This window comes from Rhinoderma darwinii, chromosome 2 (assembly GCF_050947455.1).
Source record: "Rhinoderma darwinii isolate aRhiDar2 chromosome 2, aRhiDar2.hap1, whole genome shotgun sequence".
NCBI classification, from domain to species: domain Eukaryota; kingdom Metazoa; phylum Chordata; class Amphibia; order Anura; family Rhinodermatidae; genus Rhinoderma; species Rhinoderma darwinii.
The window spans coordinates 408,377,810-408,405,192 of NC_134688.1; the positions used below are offsets into that span (position 1 = coordinate 408,377,810).

General features: G+C 39.8%; 1 protein-coding gene across 1 annotated transcript in view; it reads left to right on the forward strand.

Annotated features, from left to right (window-relative positions):
* The window catches only part of RTN4RL1 (reticulon 4 receptor like 1), a 176,375-nt gene extending 155,658 nt beyond the window's left edge, over positions 1-20,717 (forward strand). Inside the window, exon 2 of the mRNA XM_075854166.1 lies at positions 17,466-20,717. Coding sequence (XP_075710281.1) covers positions 17,466-18,811 — 1,346 coding nt within the window. The 3' untranslated portion in view covers positions 18,812-20,717. The remainder of the gene's footprint in view (positions 1-17,465) is intronic.
* The last annotated feature ends 6,666 nt before the right edge of the window (positions 20,718-27,383 follow it).

Genomic DNA, 27,383 nt, shown 5'->3' on the forward strand with positions numbered 1-27,383 from the left:
TCGTTTACACGAGCGTGTGCGTTTTGCGCGCGCAAAAAACGCAGCGTTTTGCGTGCACAAAAGGCACTTGATAGCCGCGTGTGTCATCCGTGTATGATGCGCGGCTGCGTGATTTTCGCGCAGCCGCCATCATAGAGATGAGGCTAGTCGACGTCAGTCACTGTTCATGGTGCTGAAAGAGTTAACTGATCGGCAGTAACTCTTTCAGCACCCTCGACAGTGCATTCCGATCACCATATCGAGTAACCTGTTTAAAAAAAAAGAGGTTCGTACTTACCGAGAACTTCCCGGCCGTTGCCTTGGTGACGCGTCCTTGGTGACGCGTCCTTGGTGACGCGCCTCTCTTGACATCTGGCCCCACCTCCCTGGATGACGCGGCAGTCCATGTGACCGCTGCAGCCTGTGCTTGGCTTGTGATTGGCTGCAGCTGTCACTTGGACTGAATTGTCATCCCGGGAGGTCAGACTGGAGGAAGAAGCCGGGAGTTATCGGTAAATCAGAACTTTTTTTTTTTTTTACACGTTCACGTATATTGCAATCGGAAGTCCCTGTCCAGGGTGCTGAACCAGTTTAACTCTTTCAGAACCCTGCACAGTGACTGTCTCCTGCCGGGTTCGGTCAAAACGAGTTCGGCCGAACCCGGTAAAGGTCGGTTCGCTCATGTGTAAGATACTCCGTTCGGATGTTTGTAAACAGAAAAGCACATGGTGCTTTTCTGTTTACATTCAGTTTGACAGCTCTTGCGTGAATCACGCAGTTCGCACGGAAGTGCTTCCGTGCGACCTTCGTGGTTTTCACGCACCTATTGACTTCAATGGGTGCGTGATGCGCGAAAAGAATTTTAGAACATGTCGTGAGTTTTACGCAACGCACTCGCGCTGCGCAAAATTCATGCATCGTCTGCACTGCCCCATAGAGTAATATAGGTGCGTACGACACGCGTGAAAAGCACGCGTGTCGCACGCGCGTATATTACGATCGTGTAAATGAGGCCTAATAGTGTTACATACCAATGGCATCCCCTGAGCCTCTACAGCCTAGAGACACAGTTAAAGGGAACCTGTTACCAGCATTTCACCTATTAAACCAGCAATACCTGGTGGCAGTGGGTGAAAAATCATTTTTATGTAACCTATAATTATCTTCTAAGTCAGCTCCGATCTTTAGTATTCCGTTTTTTAATGTTCCTGCACTGTATGCTAATGAGCATAAAAGAGTCATATATTCAGTCGAAATGAGTCATATTTTCATTCCTCAAGTCTTTCCAAGTTAACCCTATCTCCTTACTTTTGATTGAAAGCTCCTCGCCTCCCACCAGTACACATGAAATTCCACGCTTGTGCATCGATGTCCTGTTCTGGTGCATGCACACAACCGGACACCATAGCGGCGCATGTGCAGTAACTAGATTTGAGGCCTGGACGAAGCAGGGAAGGGTGTCGGACCATACATGACGGCTGCTTGCGTGCTATCTCAGATGAGATTTCGCCATTCAGGGCGGGCGGTGAGCATAAGAAGAGGAATGAACGAGACTGACGGATTATTACCATAAAAGGCGCAAAATGTTTGCAGACTATTATTTACGGTCGGAAGAGGAGTTTAGGGGAGGGGATAATGGCAATGAATTTTTGACAGGACCAGACAGCGGCGATTGACAATGCAGCTTTTCAATTGGCATTCACAAGTCTGGACACAAGTATGGGGACGAACGAACGTTACTATGATGGTTCGTCCCCATACATTTGCATTGTGTCTCCAGCACATCTCCCTGTTTACACAGGGAGATGTTCTTCCGACTAGCGACCATTTTTTTTGTTGCATTAAAAGATGCTATCAGCCAATGAACAAGCGTTTGCCCATTCATCGGTTGACCTTTTGATCAGAAACAAGCGTTCATATGAACACTCGTTTGCCCGATCATTTACCCGTGTATAATAGCCTTCAGGCAGAACAGTGCACAAAGAATTAGATGACCCCCTAGATCCTTCAGCATGAGCTGGTATAGCATAAGTGTGTTCAAGTGTGTAACTAGAATTAATGGGGTCCCATAGCAAAGCTAGGAATGGGCTCCCCAACTTGCTGACAGTAAACTGAACTGTAGTAATGCAAACAGCAGCATAACAAATTCTAGTTGAGTAGCCACCAAAGGATTGATGATATTGTCATATACAGTATTACACATCTTCCACATAGTGGAGCTAGACTTCATAAAGTCACTAGTGTATCCCCCCTCCAAAAAAGGATCAATATTCTTGAAACTGGGTCACTGGGCCCCATAGCAGCATCTGCAACTGTAGTTACATCCATGATTATGTTATATAGTCCATTGTCTTATCGTCTGTGCGAGCACTGGGTGGATGAATTTGTCTGGTAAAGCAAGGTCTTGTCCACCAAGAGCAGCAAGGTACCATAGAGTCAAATGTCTATATTTTGGTATATTGATTTTTTTATTTTAAGGATGTTGGTGACTATGACATGATAGACGAGATGTGGGTGGGCCAGTAGATATGGTCACTGAACTAGAAAGCTGCTCTAGGGGAAAACGTTTTTAATTCACTTCGGGGCGCATTGCTGTTAATTATGGAAATTTGAGTTCGACAATACAATACTGTTATTGCTACAGAGAGGAAAATATTAAATCACCACTTATTGTATTTTTTTTTCTACTATAGGTACATTACATATAATGTAATTAATATATATTATTGAAATATAGATATATTTTCACGGTTGATTCAATTATTGTCTGTGTTCTCATATCATATTTATACATGCACATATACAATATTCCCCAACAAATCAGTGTGACATGTTTTTTGTAAATTTTATAGTTATAATGAATAGACCCTAGAGTCCTATCAAGAGCAGCTCTTGCAGTCATAGTCACAAAACCAATTTGGTTGGTCTTGAAATCTATGTTTATTGAGGGGCTTTGAATCTGTCCTGTAAGTACTCAACCAGATGGTAGAATAATTATTTCCATTGCATATGCGTCATTGGAGTCCAAAGTGGGGCAATGTATAATATGATATAGAGTCTTACACAAATGATTTTTCTAAATTAAAATAGGAGATTACCTGAGTAGCATCAGTAGTAGTATTAAAAGTGATATACCATCTTCCTATTACTGGCCCTAAACCTATTTCACTACATGAGACCTCCATTATATAACATAGTCTACAAATCACATTATAGGAGTGTTCAAAAACAATGTAGAATAAAAGGACCTCACAAGAGGTATGAACTACCAGTTATTACATAATCTACGCACTGCAGGACTGCTATACACAGATTTATCAAAGCTGAATTTGTCATTTTACTCCATTTTTATACTGTAAGATTGCTCAGTAGATTTACTTGAAGTGCTAGTAAACCGCCATTTATACATTATAATACCATGACACATCATGCCGCATTAACAACTCGACTTTTTTGCGTTGTCATCTGGGCAGGCTTGTGTACGTTACAACAACGCACCCTAAAAAACTTCACAAGTTGGTTTAAGGCCCTGTTCACACTGAGTTTTTTTTTGCAGGCAGAAAAATCTGCCTCAAAATTCTTTCAGGAATTTTGAGGCTGATTTCGACCTGCCTGCAAATTCTTGCCGCGTTTTTTTGCTTTCTCTGCCTCCCTTTGATTTCAGTGATCAGATGTGGAACCGCAGCAAGAAAGAGCATGCCACCTTTTTTTACCACGAGCGGCTAATGACCGCCGCAGAAAAAAAAGCCTCCGCCTCCCATTGAAATCAATTGGAGGTAGTTTCAGACCTTTTTTGCCGAAGCTTCCGGTCAGAATCAGCATAAAAAAAACTCTGTGTGAACTGGGCCTAAGTGTGGCTTCTAAATAGTTTACTGATTCCCAATCCAGGGATTTAAAAATAGTTGGCCATATATGTCACTCTGAACCTTCTCAACTGTTTAAAAGAGCTCAGAGGGGTTACAGGTGATAGTTCCCCGCAGACCTGACTTTGACAAAACAGGAAGCAACCCCCACCCTTCACTTGCAAAAAGGTGCTATTTAATGGCCACACACACACAAAAAAAAGACTTTCCTTTGCCTCCCTTTATGACCCAGTCCTAGATTTGGCTAAAGAAAATACTACAAAACTTTACCAAACTGCCCTGTGTGTAAGGCCCCCAGCATCATGCACGGAGCCTTTACAATGACACATTGAGTTCCGATGGTTCCAGACTATTGAGCCATAGACATTCTTTCTGCTTTTGTTTGGTGGCTCCATACAGATGCACATTACAGAGATATTCAATGAAACATAGTACGATTGTTGTGGTTTTCCCTTGGATTCTGTATGGATCCGAGAAAAAAAACACCTTTCTATGCCTCTGTAGGAAATTAGTGCCATATTACTGCTCCATATAACTTGTATAGAACTTTTATGGAACCGTAATACGGCCATGTAAATAAACCATTCAGCAAATTTAATTTAAAAAAATCACAGGTTGAAGAAAGCTTACTGAATGGCCCAAATATTTTTAAGTGGAATTGGTATATAAAGATTGTAAAACCAAACTTAATAATCTCCTTATGCAAATTGATAACAGGCAAATATTAATGTAAATTTTCCAATCATTTCAATGTAAATTTAAGAAAAGTAATTGGATCAGGGCGATTTCAACGTAATCGCCTAAAATTCTTACTGTCAGCACAACGGCATCTGTATTGCATGCATATTCTGCTATTTGTCATCAAATGAAGTCTCTTTCCCACCAGCCATTCCACGTTTGATATGAAGTATCATTAGCGCGATTGGATTCAAGCAGAGAAAACCATGTTGTAGCTTAAGAGGGAGCAGTTTATCAGACTGACAGATTAGCATCATATCTTTTATTGGATCAACATGAACATTTTGACCTGCTGCTTCCATGAATGTTTCGATTATTATATGGTGATCTGTGTACCATGGTTATTGATTCCAAATTGTACTAACGCCACGAAGCCTGACAATTTTTCAATAATGCCTTTTACTGCGCAGATCAAACCTAATAAATGTTCTAAGGCTTCGGTACCTTTATTTGATGTATTATACAGCACAATGCAGACACTAACAACTTTACAAGGAACTGACAAGTTGATGCCTATAAATGTAATCCAATGTTTCCTATAAATGTAATCTAATGTTTATTTGTGTGATTGTTTTAAATCCTCTTCACTTCCCCATATTGCTATCTCTAACAGGTCACATTAAGGTATTTTTTTTTATTTTTTTTATTGAAAAAAATATGAAATACTACTCGTAACATGACTTGGCTTCTGAAAGTACGTCTTAGTATAACATCATAATGGAATGACACAACTGATATTTTTATAGCAGGAGAATGCACCTCTAGGTCACTACTTATATACTCACCGTCTTAATGAGTTAACAGTGGTCTCAGCTGGTTACCATTCTAAGCATGAGAGCCGAGACAATTCGTCAATGCATGCCGAGCAGTAAAGCAAAGTAGCTTTGAAGACATGCAGCTTGATTCACTACAGTCTACCTGTGCAGACTGACAAAATAACATTTTATGTCTATTAGGCTTTGCTGCACATGGCCATACCACAGCTCTGTACAAATTCTGAGTTGTACGGCAGCCAAAGAAGCCTATAGGCCCATACTATATCTCTGTATGTACAGGCATACATAGGATTTTTATTTTTATCTTAGATTCATATGGAATCCAACACCAAAAAATAGTGGAATGCTCCATTGGATGCCATATTGTGCAGATATTCTCTTCTAGAATGGCACCATACATGGCACATAAAGTCCCTACAGATGTGTCCACCCTAAACTTTTCTTGAATTGCTTATTATAAAATTTGGCATGATGCCAATTCAATACAATCTTGTGCTAGCCAGTAAAAAAATTATACGTTAAATGTGTTTTTTAACATGGAAGTCTATGGGCAACGGTTGGCCAACAGATGGCATCTGTCACAGCAATCCAGTAAAATCGTATATGTTAAACTTATAGGTTTTTTTTTAACATAGAAGTCTATAGGTGACTGACTAATGGCATCTCTCAGAGGCATCTGTTGGAGGTCTACGTTTTTTTACATGTTCGTTTAACATCTCATGACATACATCTCAGGATATGTTGGTTTTATACATAAGTTAAGAAAGGACACATCTGTATATCTTGGTAGTACAGGTTCCATGTATAAGGCCTGAATGACATTAGTCTAATAGACTATTGATGATAAATAATGACTTAATGCATTTATGGAGTGCTTAGTAAAGTATAATATTCATGTCCAGTTTACGTCTTTCTCAATCAATGGGTTTGCTGCTTGTTCTTAAATTCTGAAAAAAAACTAAGAATGAAAAGTGAGGCGTCTAAACAAAAATATCTCTTTTCCTGTTGGATGCAATACTGTTTTTGGCATTAAAAAAATTCACAATATAGCACGCCATGGCAAAACTTGTGGTACCAGTGCCGCTATTGCCAAAAGCTCCGTTCATTACTTTTTGGCCTTATGTCTGACGTACACGTTGATTTATAAAAAAATATATACAAACATATATTGTAAAGTTCCCATAGGTTTTTATGAGGTAAACATATTTCAAAAGAATGCAGGGAATGTTAGGGGTTAATAGGACTAACTGCCATGTGTATGTGCTTAGTAGGTTGTCTGTCATTGTAACCCAGTCAATAATATACTGCAATATAGGACTATTGCCGTGTATTATAGAAGCGATTAAAGGATTTCACATTTAATACCCTAGTGAGACTAAACAATTTATGTAACTAAATATAGTTTTTTTTATTTGATTTTTTTAATAAAAGTTTTAATGTAAAAATATAATAAAATATTCTAAATCTACTTATAAAGCAAAACTAATATACGAAAAATAAACAACAAATAAACATATTTGGTATCGCAACCTTCATAACAACCCGTGTAATAAAGTTAAATGTTATTTATACCGCACGGTGGAATTGCTATTTTGTTCCATTTACTCCAAAATTCCAATTTTTTTTATAAAAGTTAGTCATTGAGTTTTATGTTACCCAAAATGGTACAATTGAAAAATATAGCTCGTCCCAAAATAATAAAACCCTCATACGGCTATGTCAACTGAAAAATAAAAAAAAGTTATAGCTCTTGGAATGTGGTGATGCAAAAACTTTTTTTTTTTCTATGAAAAATGTTTTTGTGTGCAAAAATAGTAAAAAATATAAAAGAAAAATATACCTATGTGGTATGGGCATAAATGTAACATTTACATGCTTTCCAAGTAGATTTTAGTTTATTGTATGAGTTTGCTTGATTTGTGGTGAATTCATATCTGCCTACTCATTGATCCCACAAAAAATAGCACATTGCTGTCAGAATTCGGATCTTAGGTCTTGTCTCGAGACCTAAACATGTTCCCTGATCCATAGACAAGATGTATGAACATATGTTGGTCCACAATTTGCTCAGATACTGAAGTAAAATAGTTTGTTAAAACCCTGGAACATACTGTGCGCTCTGTTAGCCATTATCAACCTAGATGATGATAAAATTCCAGTCATTGACACAAGGCCTCAATCCAGGGGCGTAACTAGGAAAGACTGGGCCCCATAGCAAACTTTTGACTGGGGCCCCCCCCTCTGCTGGGTATCACACAACCCCCCCCCCCTTGTAGATAGTGCCTCCCTATAGATTCCACCACACAGCGCCCCCCTATAGATAGCACCATACACAGCCCCTGCAGATAACGCCATACAGCCCCCCTGTAGATAACGCCATACAGACTCCCTCTGTAGATAACGCCATACAGCCCCCCTGTAGATAACGCCATACAGCCCCCCTGTAGATAACGCCATACAGCCCCCCTGTAGATAACGCCATACAGACTCCCTCTGTAGATAACGCCATACAGCCCCCCTGTAGATAACGCCATACAGCCCCCCTGTAGATAACGCCATACAGCCCCCCCTGTAGATAACGCTATATAGCCCCCCCCCCCCAAAAAAAAACGTCCTATAGTTTGTCCTACAAAAGACATGCATCCCCTATCCACAGGATAGGGGATACATGTGTGATCACTGGCAGCGATAAGGAGAATGGGGGACCGAAAGTCCCCCGAAGTTCTCCATGACTAACCTCGGACTTCCGGCGTCTGCGCAGTTCAATAAAAATGAAAGGAGCGCTGGTCACGCATGCGCACAAGCGCGACCGGCGCTCCATTCATTTCTACGGAGCTGCCGACACAGACCCCGGAAGTCCGAGGTTTGTCATGGAGAACTTAGGGGGGACTTTCGGTCCCCCGTTCTCCTCATCGCTGCCAGCGATCACACATGTATCCCCTATCCTGTGGATAGGGGATACATGTCTTATGTAGGAACAACCCCTTCAGTGGCGTCGCGCTGTAGCAGCCATAGCGGATGCTAGCGGAGCCTGCGGCCATGGGAGGGGGCCGTGCCGGCGGGTGGCACGGGCCCCCTCATGCTGCAGGCCCTGTAGAAGTCGCTACGGCTGCTATAGCGGTAGTTACGCCACTGCGTATAAGTTTGTACGGCGTAAAACTACAGCTCCCAGCATGGCCGGAACAATGGTAAGGATATGCTGGGAGATGCGGTTTCACAAAAAAAATCCTATCACCATCATCTCGCTGCAGATCATACAGTGACTACAATACTGATTAGAGGCAGAATAAACATTTATATTAAGTGACTCACCGGTGACGTCTCAGATTCTAGTTCTTTTCTTCTCCCTCCGGTCCAGACCTCTATGATGGATTTCTCCCGGCCATGACCCATTTCTGCAGTTTTCCGTTTAGATGTCTTCAGCTTCTCACTTTTAAAACATTTCTGCACCTATAAAACGAAGTTAAAATTCTCAACACATCTAAATATAACTGTCACAAACACACAACATGTCCCCTGTAGATAGTGACCTACATAGAAGCCCCTGTAGATAGTGCCCACATATGGACTCCAGAGCTGCAAGGCAATAGTGCTAACCACTGAGCCACCGTGCTGCCCTACATATAGCTTCCCCTATAGTTAGTGCTCCACGTATAGCCCACCTCTGTATATAGTGTCTCACATATAGCTCCCCCTGTATATAGTGTCCCACATATAGCCCACCCCTGTAGACTGTGCACTACATATAGCCACCCTGTTGCTAGTGCCCCACAGGTAACCCACCCCTGTATATAGTGTCCCACATATAGACCCCCCTGTATATAGTGGCCCACATATAGACCCCCCTGTATATAGTGGGCCACATATGGACCCCCCCTGTATATAGTGGCCCACATATAGAGCCCCCTGTATATAATGGCCCACATATAGAGCCCCCTGTATATAGTGGCCCACACCCCCACATATAGAGCCCCCTGTATATAGTGGCCCACACCCCCACATATAGACCCCCCTGTATATAATGGCCCACATATAGAGCCCCCTGTATATAATGGCCCACACCCCCACATATAGACCCCCCCTGTAGCTACTGCCCCACATATAGACCCCCTATATATAATAGCCCACATAAAGATGACCCCCCCCCCCCCTCCCCCCCTCATAGATAATGCCATTCACATTTTTATGAGGGGAAAAAAAACAAAAACTTGACATACTCACATTCTCCGGTTCCCACGCTGTTCACTGGCGATGCAGACATGCTCTCTTCTGAGCATGTCTGCAGGAGTTGAACGAGCGTCCTCCAATGACGCTGATTGGCGGGGCAGAATGACTTGCCCCGCCAATCAGCGCCTTCCAAGCATGGAAGCGGCGCGATGATGTCATCGCGCCGCTAGCCAATCAGTGTCATTGTAAGGCACTGGATGGTCAGGCACGGAACATGCCCGGCCATTCATGTATTTGGCTGCCGCTAGCACTGGGGCCCCCTCCGGTGCTAGCGACACCTACAGGCATGAGATGGCCTGTGTAAGGCTCGGCGTCGCGGGCCCCACAGTAGCGACGCTACCGCTGTAGTAGCCATAACGGCTGCTAGCGGCGCCACCGGGCCCCCTCAAGCCCCGGGCCCCGTAGCAGCCGCTACTGCTGCTACCGCGGTAGTTACGCCACTGCCTCAATCTAACACCAGGATTTATGAGCCACTACATGGACACACGTCACGTCCCCCATCAGACTGACTCCAGATGCCTTAACTCCTAAGTCATCACCCCTATAACCTCAGTTTTATTGCCCCGGCTTATCTTAATGATGTATCACCTCATGTACTAATTGTCTTTGTGTAACATCTAAATGTTGTGCTTTTTTCTAAGTCATTCATTTGTAAACTGCCTGAAGAAGGGGCCTCTGTGCTCTGAAAGCTTGCATATAGAACTTTTATGGTTAGCCAATAAAGGTATCATACCTATTATACTTTTGTCTTTTTTGACACAAAAGTATTTAACATTGCATAGTGAACTCTGTTAAAAGAGTTGTCCTATCAGGACAACCCCGGTCCATTTGAGCAGATGGGGAGATGGGGAGGGTGGCCTGCTCTCTATAGTCACAGCGGAGAGCTGATAAAAATCAGTGTCCCTCACTTTTGCAGACTCGAGTTGTCTATATTATATGGACGACCATTTTTGTGAATGGCCACCATCTTCCCCCCCCCCCCCGGCCGCAATATCAGCTGTTTTCTGGCATCTCATGTCGATCATTACGGGTTTGACTGTTTAGTTCTTATATTAAAGGGGTTGTCTGTTACATCAAAATGATCTTCTGATAGAATTGGACATACATTTTATCCCAAATAATCTTTCTTGTTGCCTTTATAGTCATTTTTTTATTTTTATAAAATATGTGAGGTAGGTGATAGGCGAGTGTATTTGCAAATTAGAAACCTATACGGGCATTTTTTACTTTATATTACTTATATTACTATTGATTTCTAAGAAAAAGCCAGAGATAGATTTGTGTTATGTACTAAACGGCTTCTTTTACTGATTGCTGTCTGGCTCCAATGTGTCATTTTATTCAACATCCTCTGTTCTCCTGATTGGAATACCTAGGACTCTGCCAAATTTTAATCAGGTTATGACTATGTGACATAGAGGATACGTATCCCATGCTTAATGAGTGTAATCATGGTACCGCATGTGGATTTAAAGGCACAACACCCTGCCATAAGGCAGTCACATGCCCTCACTTTATAGGACTTCATCCAAACGAATGTGTAAACCTAGATAGCATATAGAGAGACAAAATGACTGCGATCCATTATTGCTGTTTGAGTCCTTGCGTTCAGACACCACTGTGAAGAGGGAGCCAGCAGAGAGCAAAATGAGGCTTATATGGCACAATCAAATACTTTTAAGAAGTGACATTCAACCTGTAGCTGGAAAGACGCATACCACTCTTCAAAGATATGCGGGTGGCATTTTTAATCCACACAATTCTCCATACAGCGCAGAATACATTAGCTAATGTGCTCAAATAGTACACTTAAAACTACAGAACATTGCGATGTAGATTTTTGAGAGTCAGATCACTGCTAAAGTGGTTCTCTTTCAGTTACAAGGATTAAAGGAAATTGCTTTAGAGAATAAGACATATCTGCCAATTTATTTTGTCCTCTAGGGCAATGGTGTCATGATCTAGATGTAGGGCAGTTAAAACAGGACAGTTCTTTTGAGGGGGGAAAGTGGGTTGTAGGTGGTGAATAGCAGTTTAAGTGACCTGGAAGTTTATATGTACTTTAATCTGTTATTTTCTTTCTTATAATATCTGACTGCTGAGATGTCAGGCAAACTTAAAGAGAGACTCTACTTTTAAGCAATGTACTTTTTTTTTTTTATTATAATGATTAATTTTTTTCCCCTCATGTTGTACTAGTTTTGTGTTATATCATGTCTTATGTGCCACTTACATCTACAGCTACAGTACATTCAGAATCATGATAGTTTTATGTTACCAGAATGCAAAGCATTGTGGGAGCTTAAATTATATTTAAATGGGTTGTCTGTTTAAGGCTGCATTCACACACAGCATTTTGCTGCGTTTTTGTGCGTTTTTCATTGAGCAAAATCAAACAATTGCTCCCGGGTTCCCCTGCAGATTCCCCTGCAGATTACAGCTGAGCCCACTATGATCAATTTATTTTACTTTCTAGCAGGAAGTAAATATCTAAAGAAGACAACCCGTTAGATTTTCTTCTATAGGTTTAGTTTTCCTTTAACTAATTCAGTATCAGGCTAATTGGAGCGTTGAGGACCAGACACCGTTAGGGTATGTTCACACGGCAGCCTCCGTTACGGCTGAAATTACGGAGCTGTTTTCAGGAGAAAACAGCTCCGGAATTTCAGACGTAATGGCAAGTGCAGGCGCTTTTTGCTGCGTCCATTACGGACGTAATTGGAGCTGTTTTTCCATGGTGTCAATGGAAAATGGCTCCAAATACGTCTCAAGAAGTGACATGCACTTCTTTGACGCGGGCGTCTTTTTTACGCGCCGTCTCTTGACAGCGGCACGTAAAAAAAAATGTCCGTCGGCACAGTACATCGTAAAACCCATTCAAATGAATGGGCAGATGTGTGCCGACGCTTTGGTGCCGTATTTTCTGACGTAATTCGGGGCTAAAACGCCCGAATTACGTCCATAAATAGGGTGTGTGAACCTTAACCCATTTTTAGCATGCGTTAGTTAAACGGCCATAACTTTTTTATTTGTTGGGCAAGCGACGTAATTTATGCCAATTTTTTCAGGAACAATATAGATTTATTTTCTTAGCATTTTTATACCCATAATTCCTGCTTTTTCAGAATTTTTAGGCTTATAGTTTCACAAAAATAGTAGAAAAACATGTTTTTAGCTGTCAGTTAGTTTTTTCTTGTAATAATTAATAAATGCCCTAAAATAGACTTTTAATTTGTAATCATTATTGTCACTGATACATTTTAATATACTACATGTCTGTTTAAGGGTAATTGGGTCAGGGTTAGGATTACGACAATAATTGATGGAAGAAGAGTTTATATTTTATGTACAATTTTTATATAATTTATTTGTGCATTTATTTTTGTTATTATGGTCTGTCCCTAATTTCATAATTATTTTTTTTTACCCCTATACTTTCCCACTGTATCTGGCGCTGCACAACAGCCCTAGTTACAGGGGAAATCTGCCCTTCTACAGCGATTATTGTCACTATTAGAGCTGTGATGGGTCTACTTAGACTCAGCAGTAACCTCCCACTAACGGCATCCTGGCGATCCTGTGACCAATCACATGGTTACCGGAACCAATAGAGACAGTGCTGCTGCCTGTGTTCTATACACATGAGTGAGCGCTGTGTATGGGAAACCAGAAAAGATAGAAGCAGTGAAAACAGCTTCTGTCTTCTCTCCAGTGACCCAGGCAGTCTCTGACTGCTGGGCACACAACATTCAACTGCCCGATCACTTAGCAGTCAGCTAAAGCCTGTGCCGTAGGTGTAGACTATGGTGTAGACTATGGTGTGAGATTTAAGGACCAGGACCATTTATCATAAATATTCAGTGAGCGGTCCTGAACCGGTTAAGTGCACTAGCATGGTTGAGTTTTATAGATCTAGCAGGGCTAAGTTTGTGATTTGGCTTAACCCTTTGTGATTTATCACATGTCCTACCAGAGTTAAACTCTCAATTTCATATCTATCTATCTATCTATCTATCTATCTATCTATCTATCTATCTATCTATCTATCTATCTATCCATCCATCCATCCATCCATCCATCCATCCATCCATCCATCCATCCATCCATTCATCCATCCATCCATCCATCCATCCATCCATCCATCATCTCATATATAGATACAATTCTTTGGACAGAGAACATACCTTCCTTTCTAAATTCTGCATTCAGAAACATTGGCCGAGAGAGTGGAGGGAAGATATAAAACACTTATAGGAACCCTTGAGTTTCAGAAAAGTAAACAGGAATAAATTGGCCATCCATCTTAAATTTACATGTCTTGCTTATGCAGGCACCATGGAGATGCCACTTCATTAAATATTTCCGAGCTGTTCCTAAGTTCTGCTAATACAGGAACCCTACTGATGTCATCACCTAGACAAGCTAGAAATTCATTTTAAGAAAATATTCCCCTATTGGAAAGAGAAATTACACTGAAGCAATCCTTGTTTAAATTGTGTCCCATTTCTGTTAGTATGCTTCCATAGCACGTAATGAAATGGCTATAATATCAATGAGCTTAGCAGGGTAACAGTCACACATTACCCTCTGCATATATTCTGTATTTGATATCTAAAATATGTTTTCTCCTTATAATAAGAAATGGATTGAAGGGAAATTAAAGGCATAAGAGAACTAAATTTAGTGCACATCCATATAAAGGAATCATTTAAACCAAATATTCCAAGTTATGATGGAAGTTTCTCTGTCACAGTAGAATTTGTAGGGCTGAAAATCTTTTAGCATCCGAAACCGAGTAAAGCAATAAGTAATTTTATCTAAAATTAGAAGAATGTAGAGCTAAAAATCCTATTACAAAAATTTCTGGGGCTTAAATTTGAAGCAAATAAACTATGAGATTGTAACTGTTCAGATTAAAGACGTAATTGCTAAAGATATAGGTTCCCCAGAGGGTTTTAGTAATGCATACTACAGGAACTCGTATTAGGAAGACATATAGACATAGACTGATTCATTGATTTGATTGACTGTAGGATAATAATACGGATCAATTGAATTAGAGTCACTATGAGTCTTCATTATCATAGCACTTGGTGTTGAACATGGCATAACTACTGGAGTAAGAGCTGAAGGGACCCCCTATTAAAGGATCCTCAGATATCAGGGGCACTTGGTGATGACCATGCTACTGTCCCTAAAAATGAGAGCAGTCTGGAGAATAGAGGTCAAGGCATGTATGCTGGAGAAGGAGGGGATGAAGTAGAGAGAAAGTGGGCACAGAGTTGTAGCTAGGCTTTCCATTACCAGTGGCATATTCAGTCATGTATCTAAGTAGCTTGGCAATGGGTGGCACTCAGCACCCGGGACACATTCCCCACCAGCCTCCGCCTTAGCTACTCCCTTGATGGATAATATAATGGAGGAAAAGACATAAAAGAGTAAACAAAGACTATAATGATTATGACCTTTTCATTCCTTTTGCATTAGTGTATTAATTTGGTAAAAGCAGAGTATGGTCCATCAGACCTGGTCCTTTAGAACTAAAGAAGAGTATTTTAGAATAGTAGGCATAAATACAAATAGAGTCAAAAAGAGTATATAATATCTAAACGAAGTGCAAAAGCAATAATACATGCATGGATTGGGATTCAAGGTTACACAACAGTCATACATATAAGTAGACAAATTGTTTAAGCATGATAAAAAAAATAATAATTCTGTTCACAAGAAGATAAGTTTAGTTACAGTGAATATCCACCTTTTATCACCATGTCGTTTTTCAATCCATCATTTTGTATTGATTAATTTTTAAATATATCTTTATAGCGGTCAGAATTTAGTTTTTTTTCTGATACAGAGCTAAAAAAAAAAAAATTATTCACTGCATAGACATAGAGTTAAATGATAAAATGTTGTCTCCCTACAGCCACCACTAGGGGGAGCTTACTTCATACTATTGTATTATTGAGTTAAATATATAAATAGTATTCAGTAAGCTCTAAAGCTCCCCCTAGTGGTGGCTGAAGGAATCCAGAATGTTGTCATTCGCATTTGCAGGGGCTTTAGAGATGAGGCCGCTATAAAAGATATATAAACAAATTATTAAGAATAGACTTGTTGTTCAAGGTCGAACTTTTATTTGACATTTTACTTCAAAACACTGGCCCTAGATTATAGTGATCTACAATAGGCCTCTACTTAAAAAATGCTGGCCAAACCCAGAATGCAACTTTTGGATGGAACTTTTTTTTACAGGCTCTATCCGGCGCCATAAGTACAATACCTGTAGCAGAGAATACTTCCGTACATACGGTATCTGATGGAACATGCCATGATTTGTATTCTGTTGGATTTGTACAGAATCCGATAGAAAAAACTCTGTATGCCTTATAAGAAATCGTACCATGTATCGCTATAGCAGAGATACATGGTTATGTAAAAAAACAGAGCCATAATACGGCCGTGTGCATGAGACTAGACTAGTAGAAAGGAAAATTGCATTTCTTATAATAAGTTACATCTCAACTATGTCCGTCCACTGTTGCTAATTATACTGAAAGCAATTAGTGTCCATTTCCATTTAACTAACATTACCATTTTCAACAAGGTTTATGATATTCCTCATTTTGCTTAATCTCTCTTATTAAGTCTTCTGACCTAGGAAAAAAAAAAGAGTGAAGAAAATGTTAACTTCATAAATTGTGATAAATTGTGCAGCTACTGATCACTGGCTGTTCTTGTGTCCTCTGTTGTGTATGCACGTCAGATTCACACTCTTTTTTTACATACAGAAAGATAATGAGTAAGAGGATAACGTTTGGCAATAAATGACCTTTGAATTTGAGTCCATGATATTTCAAACACAATCTATTTTTAATGAAAGCTTCATTATTTAACATGCCCTTAACCCCTACGTTTCAAAATGAAAATATACAGTCTGCATTTTTAGAATATTAAGTGATATACTATATGTTTCACCAAAGACTTTATCGATTGCTTATGTACCATTTGATTTCTGTGGTGCCTCCACATTTTAGAAAGAAAAAACTTTAGTATTTGAAATTTTAAACGTTTTTGCTAAAAGTGGAGATGACCAAATGAATTCTAGGAGGGCCAATACATTGTAAATAGGACAGGTCATTAAAGAGAACCTGTCCCCGCTCCTGACATGTCTATTTCAGTAAATACTTGTATTCCCCATTATATAACAATTCTGGGGCATCTTTTCTGAGAACTCTGCGTTGTGATATTCCTTTTTTATTCTTCCTGGAAATGCATAAATAAAGTGACAACTGGGCGTCACCATTCCCTTTGTCAATGGCGCTTGTCCCTCATGTCAGACAGTGTAAGGATTCACTCTATTTACAAGGGGAATGGTAATGCCCAGCTGTCAAAGGTATTCATACATTTCCAGGAGGAATAACAGAGGAATAGCACCACACAGAGTTCTAACTGATCACACAAGCAGCTTAGATTCCGTTTTTTGGGCGTTTTTTTTTTTTATTAGCCAAACATGGGAGTGGACACAAAAGAAAGGAGACGCATCAGTCTTCTTTTTATACATTTCCTCACTTTTGGATTTACTTCTGGCTTTGGTTTACACAACTGCACCAAAACTGTATGTGTGATCCTGGTCTAAGGTGCTCCAGCATTGTTTTTTTTATGGAGAATGCAAGTATTTACTAAGGAGAGCTGACATGTCCTTTGTAACAATATAGAAGATTAATTAATGCCCTTGTAAACAGTTATTGTTTCTTCTTCTTCCCTCTACCGCTCTTTCCTCTTCTTCAAGTACAGTATATCTGTAACATCTGTATTTGCATTATTTATATGTATATTAATGAAAAAAATAATAAATACTTTTTTTTTCCTCTTGTTACAGGGTGTCACTTGGATCTATTTTTGGTTCTTTTTGGACTGCAGTTGCCTTTTATATCACTATGCCCCATAAACTGTGTATGTTACCCTTCACCAATGACTGTCAGCTGTCAGGCTCACAACTTCGGGGCTGTACCAGAGGGGATTCCAGAAATCAGCGAGAGGATATTCCTTCAGAACAATCAGATAACCATGCTGCTAAGGGGACATTTCAGCCCATCATTAGTCACTCTGTGGCTTTACAGCAACAATATTACCTTCATAGATCCAGAGACGTTTGAAGGGTTTGACAACCTTGAAGAACTGGATCTTGGGGACAATCGCTATTTGAGGGGTTTGGCAGGAGAGACATTTCAAAGTTTGTCTAGGCTTCATACCTTGAACCTGTACAAATGTGGCCTCAGTTCCCTGCCTAGTGGAATATTTAGTGGACTCCACAGTTTGCAATTTCTTTATCTTCAGAACAACCACATTGAGTTTCTACAAGATGACATCTTTATAGATTTGGTCAACCTGAGTCATCTGTTTTTACATGGAAACAAGCTTTGGAGCCTTCACCAGAATACGTTTAGAGGTTTGGTCAACCTAGATCGTCTCCTCATTCATCAGAACCAACTTCAGTTTATTCATAGAAATGCTTTTCATGATCTTAAGAGGCTGACCACATTATTCCTGTTTAACAACAGTATATCGGAACTGCAAGGGGAGTGTTTAGCACATCTTTCTGCTCTGGAGTTTTTGAGGCTTAATGATAACCCCTGGGACTGTGATTGTAAAGCCAGATCCTTGTGGGAATGGTTACGAAAATTTAGAGGGACTAGCTCAAATGTCATTTGTGAGTCACCTGATAAAGTGCAGGGCAGAGACCTAAAAACTCTAAAAGCAGAGGATTATGTGCATTGTACTGGCTCAGAGTCTCTTCACCAAATTAAGACTCATACTTACAGCACCACGCATCAGATATCACACAAAGGGCACCACTCACACCATTCCTCCAAGGAAAAAGGAAAAGATGTGCACCAAAATGAGCCAGCTGCCCATCCAGACCCACGTCCAGGAACAAGGAAACCTGGTAAGAACTGCACCAGCCACAAAAACCGAAACCGGATCTCCAAACCCCTATCTGGGAAGAGCACACATGATGTACAGGATTATGTGCCGGATTACCAACTGAAATTCAATTTTGACACTATGCCCACTCCTTCAACAAAGAGGAAGACGAAATGTACACGGAGGACGTCCATGAGAATGCCAAGTGGAGTGCAGCAGGCAGCAGAAAACAACAGGTGTGATGGGGTGAGGGTGTCCTTGCTGCTCTTCCTCCTGGTGTTAGCGGTCATTGTACGCTGACCAACTTTGGAAGGAACTTTAGCCACTGCCACCACTTTCTAAAGGACCAGCATTTCTTTTTGTTATTCTTCTTTATTTGTGTATGGAGGATTTGACAAAGAGGATGAATGAAAGTGGCTTCTTATGATCTATTGGCTTGTGTTGGTGGATTATAAATGTTAACTGGATGCAAAGCAGTTTGGGGGAAAAGCATTATCACAAGCCTACCACATGCTGCCCCAACTTTGCATGTACAAAGGGCAACGTCGTTTAAAGACATTGCAGAAAATTCATAACTCATTCTCGATACCAACTAGACATGCAAAATGGGGCATTCTTACTAATCCTTGCTGTTTGTTTTTTATATATTGTTTGATCTTTAAAGTGGGAACATAATTGTTTAAAAATCCCACAAACATTACAAGCCAGGCCTCCTACCCATGCAAAAGACAATGTGTGAGTAAATGTTTCCAAATGGTTTCGTTGGCCTATACAATTGTTATTGGTCTTTGGGCCAATGCTGCTCAGAAGACAATCTACAAATCCTGAAAAAAACTCAGGCATATTATCTTATTCTAGCAGGGCTTAGCTGCCATGCTACCAAAGGAAGGTTGCAAGCATACAATAGGACTTGTAAAAAAAATAAAAATAGAAAAGAGATTCCTGCAGGCAGCCTGTTTATTTTGTATCTGTATCCACATAGTTATTTAATGACACAGTCCTTTACCTACCCTCTTCTGTCCAAATATTCATAAATGTGTCTATAAATGTTTCTATGGCTATATCTGAAAAAAAGAAAAAAAAATGATACATCCGAAAAGGAAAACTGTGCTGTTTGTTTTATAGCAAATATACATTATTGGCTTTGAGCTTTGGCATTAGTTATTTTGGGGAGGGGGTATACCTAATAATAATTCACAGCTGTCAGCAGTAGTGAATGCAAAATGGTGGCAAGGAGCCATCTTCGGAGAGAGGCATAATAATATATTTGAAACAATGGCCCATGGAGTAAAACTATAACTCAACAGAGTAACATAGACAAAGGTATCAAAGTTAACTGGACAAAGAAACAGATGGTAGAAAAAAAAAAAGTACATAGAGCACGGGTACATCATATTTATTCAGCCATAGAAGTCAGTGTCTTATTTGGGAGTAGTGGGAAAAAAATGTAATTGAAAAGAAAAGGGGGTGCTCCCATCAGTGTTAGTGGAAAGTGAGCCTTATAGCTGGTCTAGAGGTATTCACAGCATAGGCAGAAAGTCCCATGTGATGTCTGTGAAGACACAATTTTGACACACATGGGCCATATTCACAGCATAGGCATAAAAGTCCCATGTAGGCAACCTTATAAAAAAAAAGATCTTCATCAGACATGGGCCATATTCACAGCATAGGCAAAAAAGTCCCATGTAGACAACCTTATAAAAAAAATCTTCATCCAACATGGGCCATATTCACAGCATAGGCAAAAAAGTCCCATGTAGACAACCTTATAAAAAAAAATCCTCATCCAACATGGGCCATATTCACAGCATAGGCATAAAAGTCCCATGTAGACAAGCTTATAAAAAAATTCTTCATCAGAGATGGGCCATCTCTCAACTTGTTTGTCTCTATGACATGGAGAATCTCCAAGTTATTATTTAGGAAGGATTCATGAGCAGGATTCAAAGACAGGTGGAAGCAGAAGTCAATAGAAAATTGGGTTGCAATTTATGAGAAGATTATTGTTATACAACATGTGCCTATCACTACTTGTACTGTGTTGTAACTCTATATCCTTAAAGGCTGTCATGGAATCTTCACAGAAAGTCAAATACAGTTGTCTTGGGATTAGCTCTACGATATGTGCAGAACTCTGGGGACTATCACAAGATTACACTTAAGTTTTACCAAGAGCAAAAAAAAAAAAAATGTTTAAAATGAAAGAAAGAAATATATATATATATATATATATATATATATATATACACATATATATATATATATATATATATATATGTGTATATATATATATATATGTGTGTATATATATATATATATATATATATATATATATATATGTGTGTGTATATATATATATATATATATATATATATGTATATATATCATTAGAAAATAAATATGTACCTAAACTACAAAGTCCTATTCTAAAAAAAAAAGTTTTTTTTGCCCTGGAAAGCTGGAGTTCACATCATGATAGGTGACCCCACTGTAGCAGTGTTAACCAGATATAGATAACAGATCTAGCGAGTGTTGCACACACAATAAAAATGTTATTTCCTTGTAAGAAAACTTGTGTGACCAGAAGAGAACGCGGAAATAAACTATAATAAAAAATAGCCTTGGGTATAACAAAATTTCTCTGCCTGTGTTTTTTTTTTTACACAGTTTGATGTTCTGAGCATAGAGTCGTTTCAGGCTGTTTCTATTCATTCCCTTGGCTCATTGTTTTTGAATGCAAAGCATATTTGTATGCGCTGGTTATGCTGTCATATTACCATATTTTAATGTGCTGACCACTGTTTATTATAGTGGTAATGGGCCCTAACATTGTATTCTTGATGTGATCTACTACATCCGTGGAGCGTCAGTGTGTCTATTATCTAATCAAGGAGGCGAGCAAGTGACAAGCAAATTGGATTTTTGTTCCTTCTGCAATGTATTTAGATGGGGATTTCAGGGTTTAGTGGAATGTACAGCACATTATATTGCATTCTCTCTAATAGATGTCTGTCTTCTGATAACTTCTTTTACCTTTATAAATGGCTATACCAAGATTTTCCTTTTTGTTTCTTTTCTTTTTCTTTTAAAAAAAAATTGGTTTCCAGAAAGAGCTCTAGGCTTGTTTTTTTGTTTTTGCTAAAGCAGATTAACCCACATACGTGTCTAAGGGTGCAATCACATGTAGTGTATTTGCCTTGTAAAAAATATCTGCGCCCCAATAGCCCCCTGAACTCTGTCCCACATCTCCTACACACCATTATGCACCCTTTCAGACCCATACTATATATTAGGTGGGTCTTTGGAGAGAGGGGGCAAAGATGAACTGGGGTCTTATAACAATCCTCATGTTTGTCCATTATAGCCTACTAAATGAAGCCCATGTATTTACTGTCAGGGCCCCATGCAGTGATTTTCGGCAGGTGGATGGCAGACAGCATTCTAATTTAAGTCCCTTTTTTGGACTCTGTGGCCCCTGACTACAGTACCATCTGTACTGCCCTAATGGCGCCCTACTCATAGCAAATGAGAATGGAAGGTACAATAGAAAATGTAATAAAAGGATTGGGGGGCATATAAAGAAGAAGAAGGCTACAATAACCATGATGAAGAGCGCAATAATCATAAACTTTACATATCCAGAACTCACACACTGATCAAGAGGATCATGGTGGAGTGGGCTGATGAAGAGGATCATAGTGAAGTGGAGCCCTATTCCAGGTGTTGATGTGGTGCCCCATATATGTTATGCTCCTGAGGACCATAGATATCTTTTATAACATTCCTATAGGATGTGAAACATATCTTTCAAACAGCAAATATAATAAAAGTATAGTAAAACACTGGTGCTCCAACAAATCAATCATCTCATGGAAGGAATCATTCTAACATACCCTCTAATCCTACCAATAAAGCATTAAAAGAAGCCTTACCACTGAAGAAGTCCTATGGTACAGTGAGTCATTACTTTCCCACAAGTTAAGATTAACATGTTATTATAAAAAAACAATACTGGGTGAGTAAATGATGAACTATTAGTAGATTGTTCTTGTAAATATGTATTTGAATATGTTAATAGAACCTTGTGTGTAGAGGAAAGGATTGACTTCTAGCAAAAATATTAGTGGAAGTCCTCATGAGGCACGGCACGGACGGGTCGCGGACTGTCACCCGCATTTGCGTGCCGTGCTCACATTAAAAAGTATAGGAGCACGGTCCGTAAATGCAAAAAACAGGACATGTCTTATTTTTTGCGGGTCATTTCTATGGCCCGGATACTTACCCGTAGAAATGAATGGATCAGTATTTTAAAAATGATGGTCGTGTGCATGGGGCTTGAGCCGGTTCACTCTATAATGCCTCATATTTCAGGACTAGATAAACTTGTGGTTATTTTTCGCTCCCTCTTTCCACAAAGGGGAAAAGGGGATTGGACCATACTAAAATGGAGGGACGATTTTCCATAGTCCGTGCAGCAACAGAAACTTCCTCTGCAATGCTAAAATAATGATTTTACTTTTGTGTTTATACGGAGCAGACTTTGCTTTGACGCCTACACTTTATGTCCTTGAGAAAGTCACTTTATCTTTGTACCACAGCTAGCAAATAACTACTAGACTTATGAAAGGCAGTTATTTACAGACTCTATATTGTTCTATATAAAAAGATTAAACAAATACATATCTACTCAGACAGATTGTTTTAGCAGAGCATGCAATATGAACTCTACAGAATCTAACAGATATTTATAGCACATTTCTTTTAGGTGACATTTCTGTTTCTGAAGAAAATATGGAGAAAACTGGAAAATATGTTTCGAAATAATGGAAAAGTTTGGCTTTGTTGCCAAAAGAAAAAATAGTCTGAATTCTAAAGGTAAAATATATGCTACATTTTGTGTATGAACCCTTAAACCCTTATTGAAGAACCCTCAACCTACAGATTCTGGGCTAAGCTATAGATTTCTACAGGTAGATGCAATAGAAAATAAACATTTCAGTCATTGCGTATGGTATTAGCAACCACAAATGGCACCGAGAGGATCTCCAAGATGGTGCCTAAACTTTAAGCACTGGACAAGAAACTCTGTAGTACCTACCGCACAGATAAAACTACCATTATTTAGAGTCTTTATAATGGTTTATACAGACTGGTGAATTAGGACTACAACACCACTCTTTAAAATCTGTCTGGTCATCTGCTACAGAGATACTAGCTGTGGGTTTGCCAGGTGTAGATGTGGCAGACTCTCTAAGCCACTCACAGTCATTTTCTTATAGTCAAAAACCACCAAGAGTTGTTTAGTGATACCTGAGAGCTGTACGGATGGCTAAAAATGACTATCTTGGCTCTTCAGTCTCTCCTAAGACCTGTACCCAAAGTGGCCTAGTAGGCAAATATCAGGTGGACTCCAACTTCCTATAATCCTAAATTCCACTAGAGGTGACTGCAGGCAGCCAGAATTTTAGCATTTAATTCTAAGTCACTACTGGGGATTTGGAGCTTTACTTCAGAAAAATGGAGTGACCATTGTAATAATTTATAACAAAATTTAGCAGCACACGATTTTGGGCCTAAAAAATTATATGTTGTTAAAAGGCAGACATTTACTTTAAGCACGAGTTTCTATAAGAGGCCCATAAAGAATTATACTAGTAGATGCCCGGTGCTCTCATTGTACAGCTCCCAAAACTAGTGTTCATGCTATTGTATACTGTGCCTGGCATGATGAATGACCTAATTGCTCTATTATAAAAAAAATGACATGGAAATGACATGCTGTGAAATTTTTGGGGGATTCTCTTAAAATGGATTAGGTGCGCACTTTGAAAAATTCTGTGTGTGAATGCAAAATCATATTTTCATATATACTTATATCCAACATTGCACTTTATTGCATATGAAAGAACTCAATAAAATAATACCAAAAGAAAAAAATGCTCTGAGTGAACCGCGCTTTAGGTGAACCATACTTTACTTTCTGCTGAATACATAAAAATAGAATAGAATCAGGTCAAATTCTCAGCAGCTATTCAATTTCGGCTGCTGGTGGAGCAGACCAATCCTCTCACTCAGAGATGGTTTTGCAAAAAGTAAGAGTCGCTTAGCTTCTCATTTACTACATACTCAGCATAAACTCGGACACCCCCCTTTTTGTCCCCTGGGAAAAGATGTCCAGCGGTTCCCTTCACTATGGTGTGCTCAGCCCACTGTACGGCCGCGTTATCTTTAATGATGTGGCTATACAGTAACCAAATAATAGCGCCAAACAGTGCACATATCATAGTCATGTAGAGAGTTTAAATAATATCACCATACAGTACATAACTAATTTTATCCATTTAGAGCCGTCTATAGATCTAGTCCTAGTGCCCCTATAATAGTGCCAGTCATAGTGCTCATAAAATTGTGTCTAGCCTATTTCCCATACATAGAAAAAAGTCAGCCATAGCGCTCATATAGTATAAGCTACAGTGCTAATATAATAGATCCAGTAACAATGTCTGTGTAATAGATCTAATCTAAAGTGCTCCTGTAAAAGTACCTTCTGTACTCTAATATTGCCAGCTACAGTACCCTTATTATCACGTCAGCCACAATGCCCATGTAATAGTATCAGATAGAGTACTTCTGTAGAAGTCATAATACAAAGAGAAAGATAGGAGGTCAAAGCAGCCCCATATATTATGGTATAACAAAAAGTTTCTGCCCTTCAGAACACAGTGGGGAGACTTTACTAAGACTGTCAAGGCATACGCCAATCTTAGTATGAAGCCCACAGGAATAAGACGCGACTAATTTATTAAGATGCGCATGCTGTCCATGTGCAAGTAAAGTTATCTGGCCATTGGTGATCCCGTTCTGTTTTTCTAAGCATTTAAAAGTCCTTAATACATTTCCGCCTATATTTATATTTAGAAATAAGAAAATCATTAATAGTTATATTCACTGTTGAACCTGTCGATTTTATTCTACCATCTCTATTTATAACTTTCAAAAGCAAATATAAAGTTCTCTCTAATGCATGGTATAACAGAGGAAAGAACTTCCCTTGTCACCTAGTCATTAAAATGTGGTAATATACTTTTGCCGTTTTATAGCTATAGCAGTAAAAAAATCATTTGATCATCTGTAAAATTTCATTTTTCATATACAAAAAGACACATATTTAAAAAAATTCTATAGATAAGTTACCAAAGTAGATCTGGAGTAGAAAATAGTGTCGAATACCAATTTAGCATATTCTGCTCATTAACAATAGCTTTCAGTTTGGGTGTGTAGATTGAGGGGGTGTAAAACGTGCCACATTTAGAAGGGTGTGGGATATTTTTTATCCCCAAAAACTCATGTCAGACAGTCCAGATGTACATTGTAGAAGTTTTTTTTCTAAAGGGCCAAAATGGCACAGATTGTCCATTTATTTTGCAGAATTTACTTCTGTCTAAGGCATCATTCGCACCTGAACATGCAAATATAGATGCAGGGCCGGCCCTAGGATAAATGGCGCCCTGTGCGAAATGATCATTCGGTGCCCCACCCCATCATTAAAAAAAAATGGCCCATAAAAAAAAATTATAATGCCCCTTTAGTGCCCCCATACAGTATAATAATAATATTTAATAATATAATATATTACAACCCCTTCAAGGACACAGTATATTGTCCTCTAATTGTGCCCACAGTATTATGCTATCTGTAGTACCCCTACACAGTATAATGTCCGCTTAGTGGCCCCCACACAGTATAGTGCTCCCCTGTAGATTTTGCCATACAGCCTCCCTGTAGACAGTGCCATAATTCCCCACCTCCTTTTTGTAGATCGTGCCATACAGCCCCCCAACTCCCCCTTGTAGACATTGCCATACAGTCCCCCACCTCCCCCTTGTAGACAGTGCCATACAGTCCCCTACCTCCCCCTTGTAGATCGTGCCATACAGTCCCCGCACCTCCCCCTTCTAGACAGTGCACCCAAACAAAAACAAAAATTGTACTCACCTAGGCCCCGTTCCCATGACGAACTGAGCTTCTCCATGACGGGACCCTGTAGCCTAGTACAGAGTTTCCCAACCTTTTCGTACTCGAGGCAGCACTCGAAAAACAAAATTTCCTCAGGGCCCCCCTACCAAAAATTGTTTTGAGAAAGACAGAAAATGGCTAAGAACAAGCACTCCACTCGTAGGGTATGTTCACACATGTTTTTTGTAAGGCAAAAAAAATTTGCCTCAAAATTCCTTCAGCAACTGACAGCGTTGTGTGACCTTTTTTTTGTGTTTTTTCTTAAGCTGTTGAAGCGAATGCAAAAGACTCAGGAAAAAAGCTCCAAACGGACACCGCAGGTATTTTCTGCCTCCTATTAATTTCAATTGGAAGTCAGAGGTGGAAACCACTTGAAGACCATCAGCCCCCCACTCACAGTAAAATGACCATCATCCCCCCACTCACAGTAAAATGACCATCATCCCACCACTCACAGTAAAATGACCATCAGCCCCCCACTCACAGATTCCCCCTGTAGGTAGCGCCACACAGCTCCTTGTAGGTAGCGCCACACAGCCCCTTGTAGGTAGCGCCACACAGCCCCTTGTGGGTAGAACCACACAGCCCCTCGTAGGTAGCGCCAGACAGCCCCCTTGTAGGTAGCGCCACACAGCCCCTTATAGGTAGCACCACACAGCCCCCTTGTGGGTAGCGCCAGACAGCCTTCTTGTAGGTAGCGCCAGACAGCCCAATTGTAGGTAGCACCACATAGCCCCCTTGTAGATAGCGCTACACAGCCCCCTTGTAGATAGCGCCACACAGCCCGCTTGTAGATAGCACCACACAGCCCCCTTGTAGATAGCGCCACACAGCCCCCTGTAGAGTGCGCCAC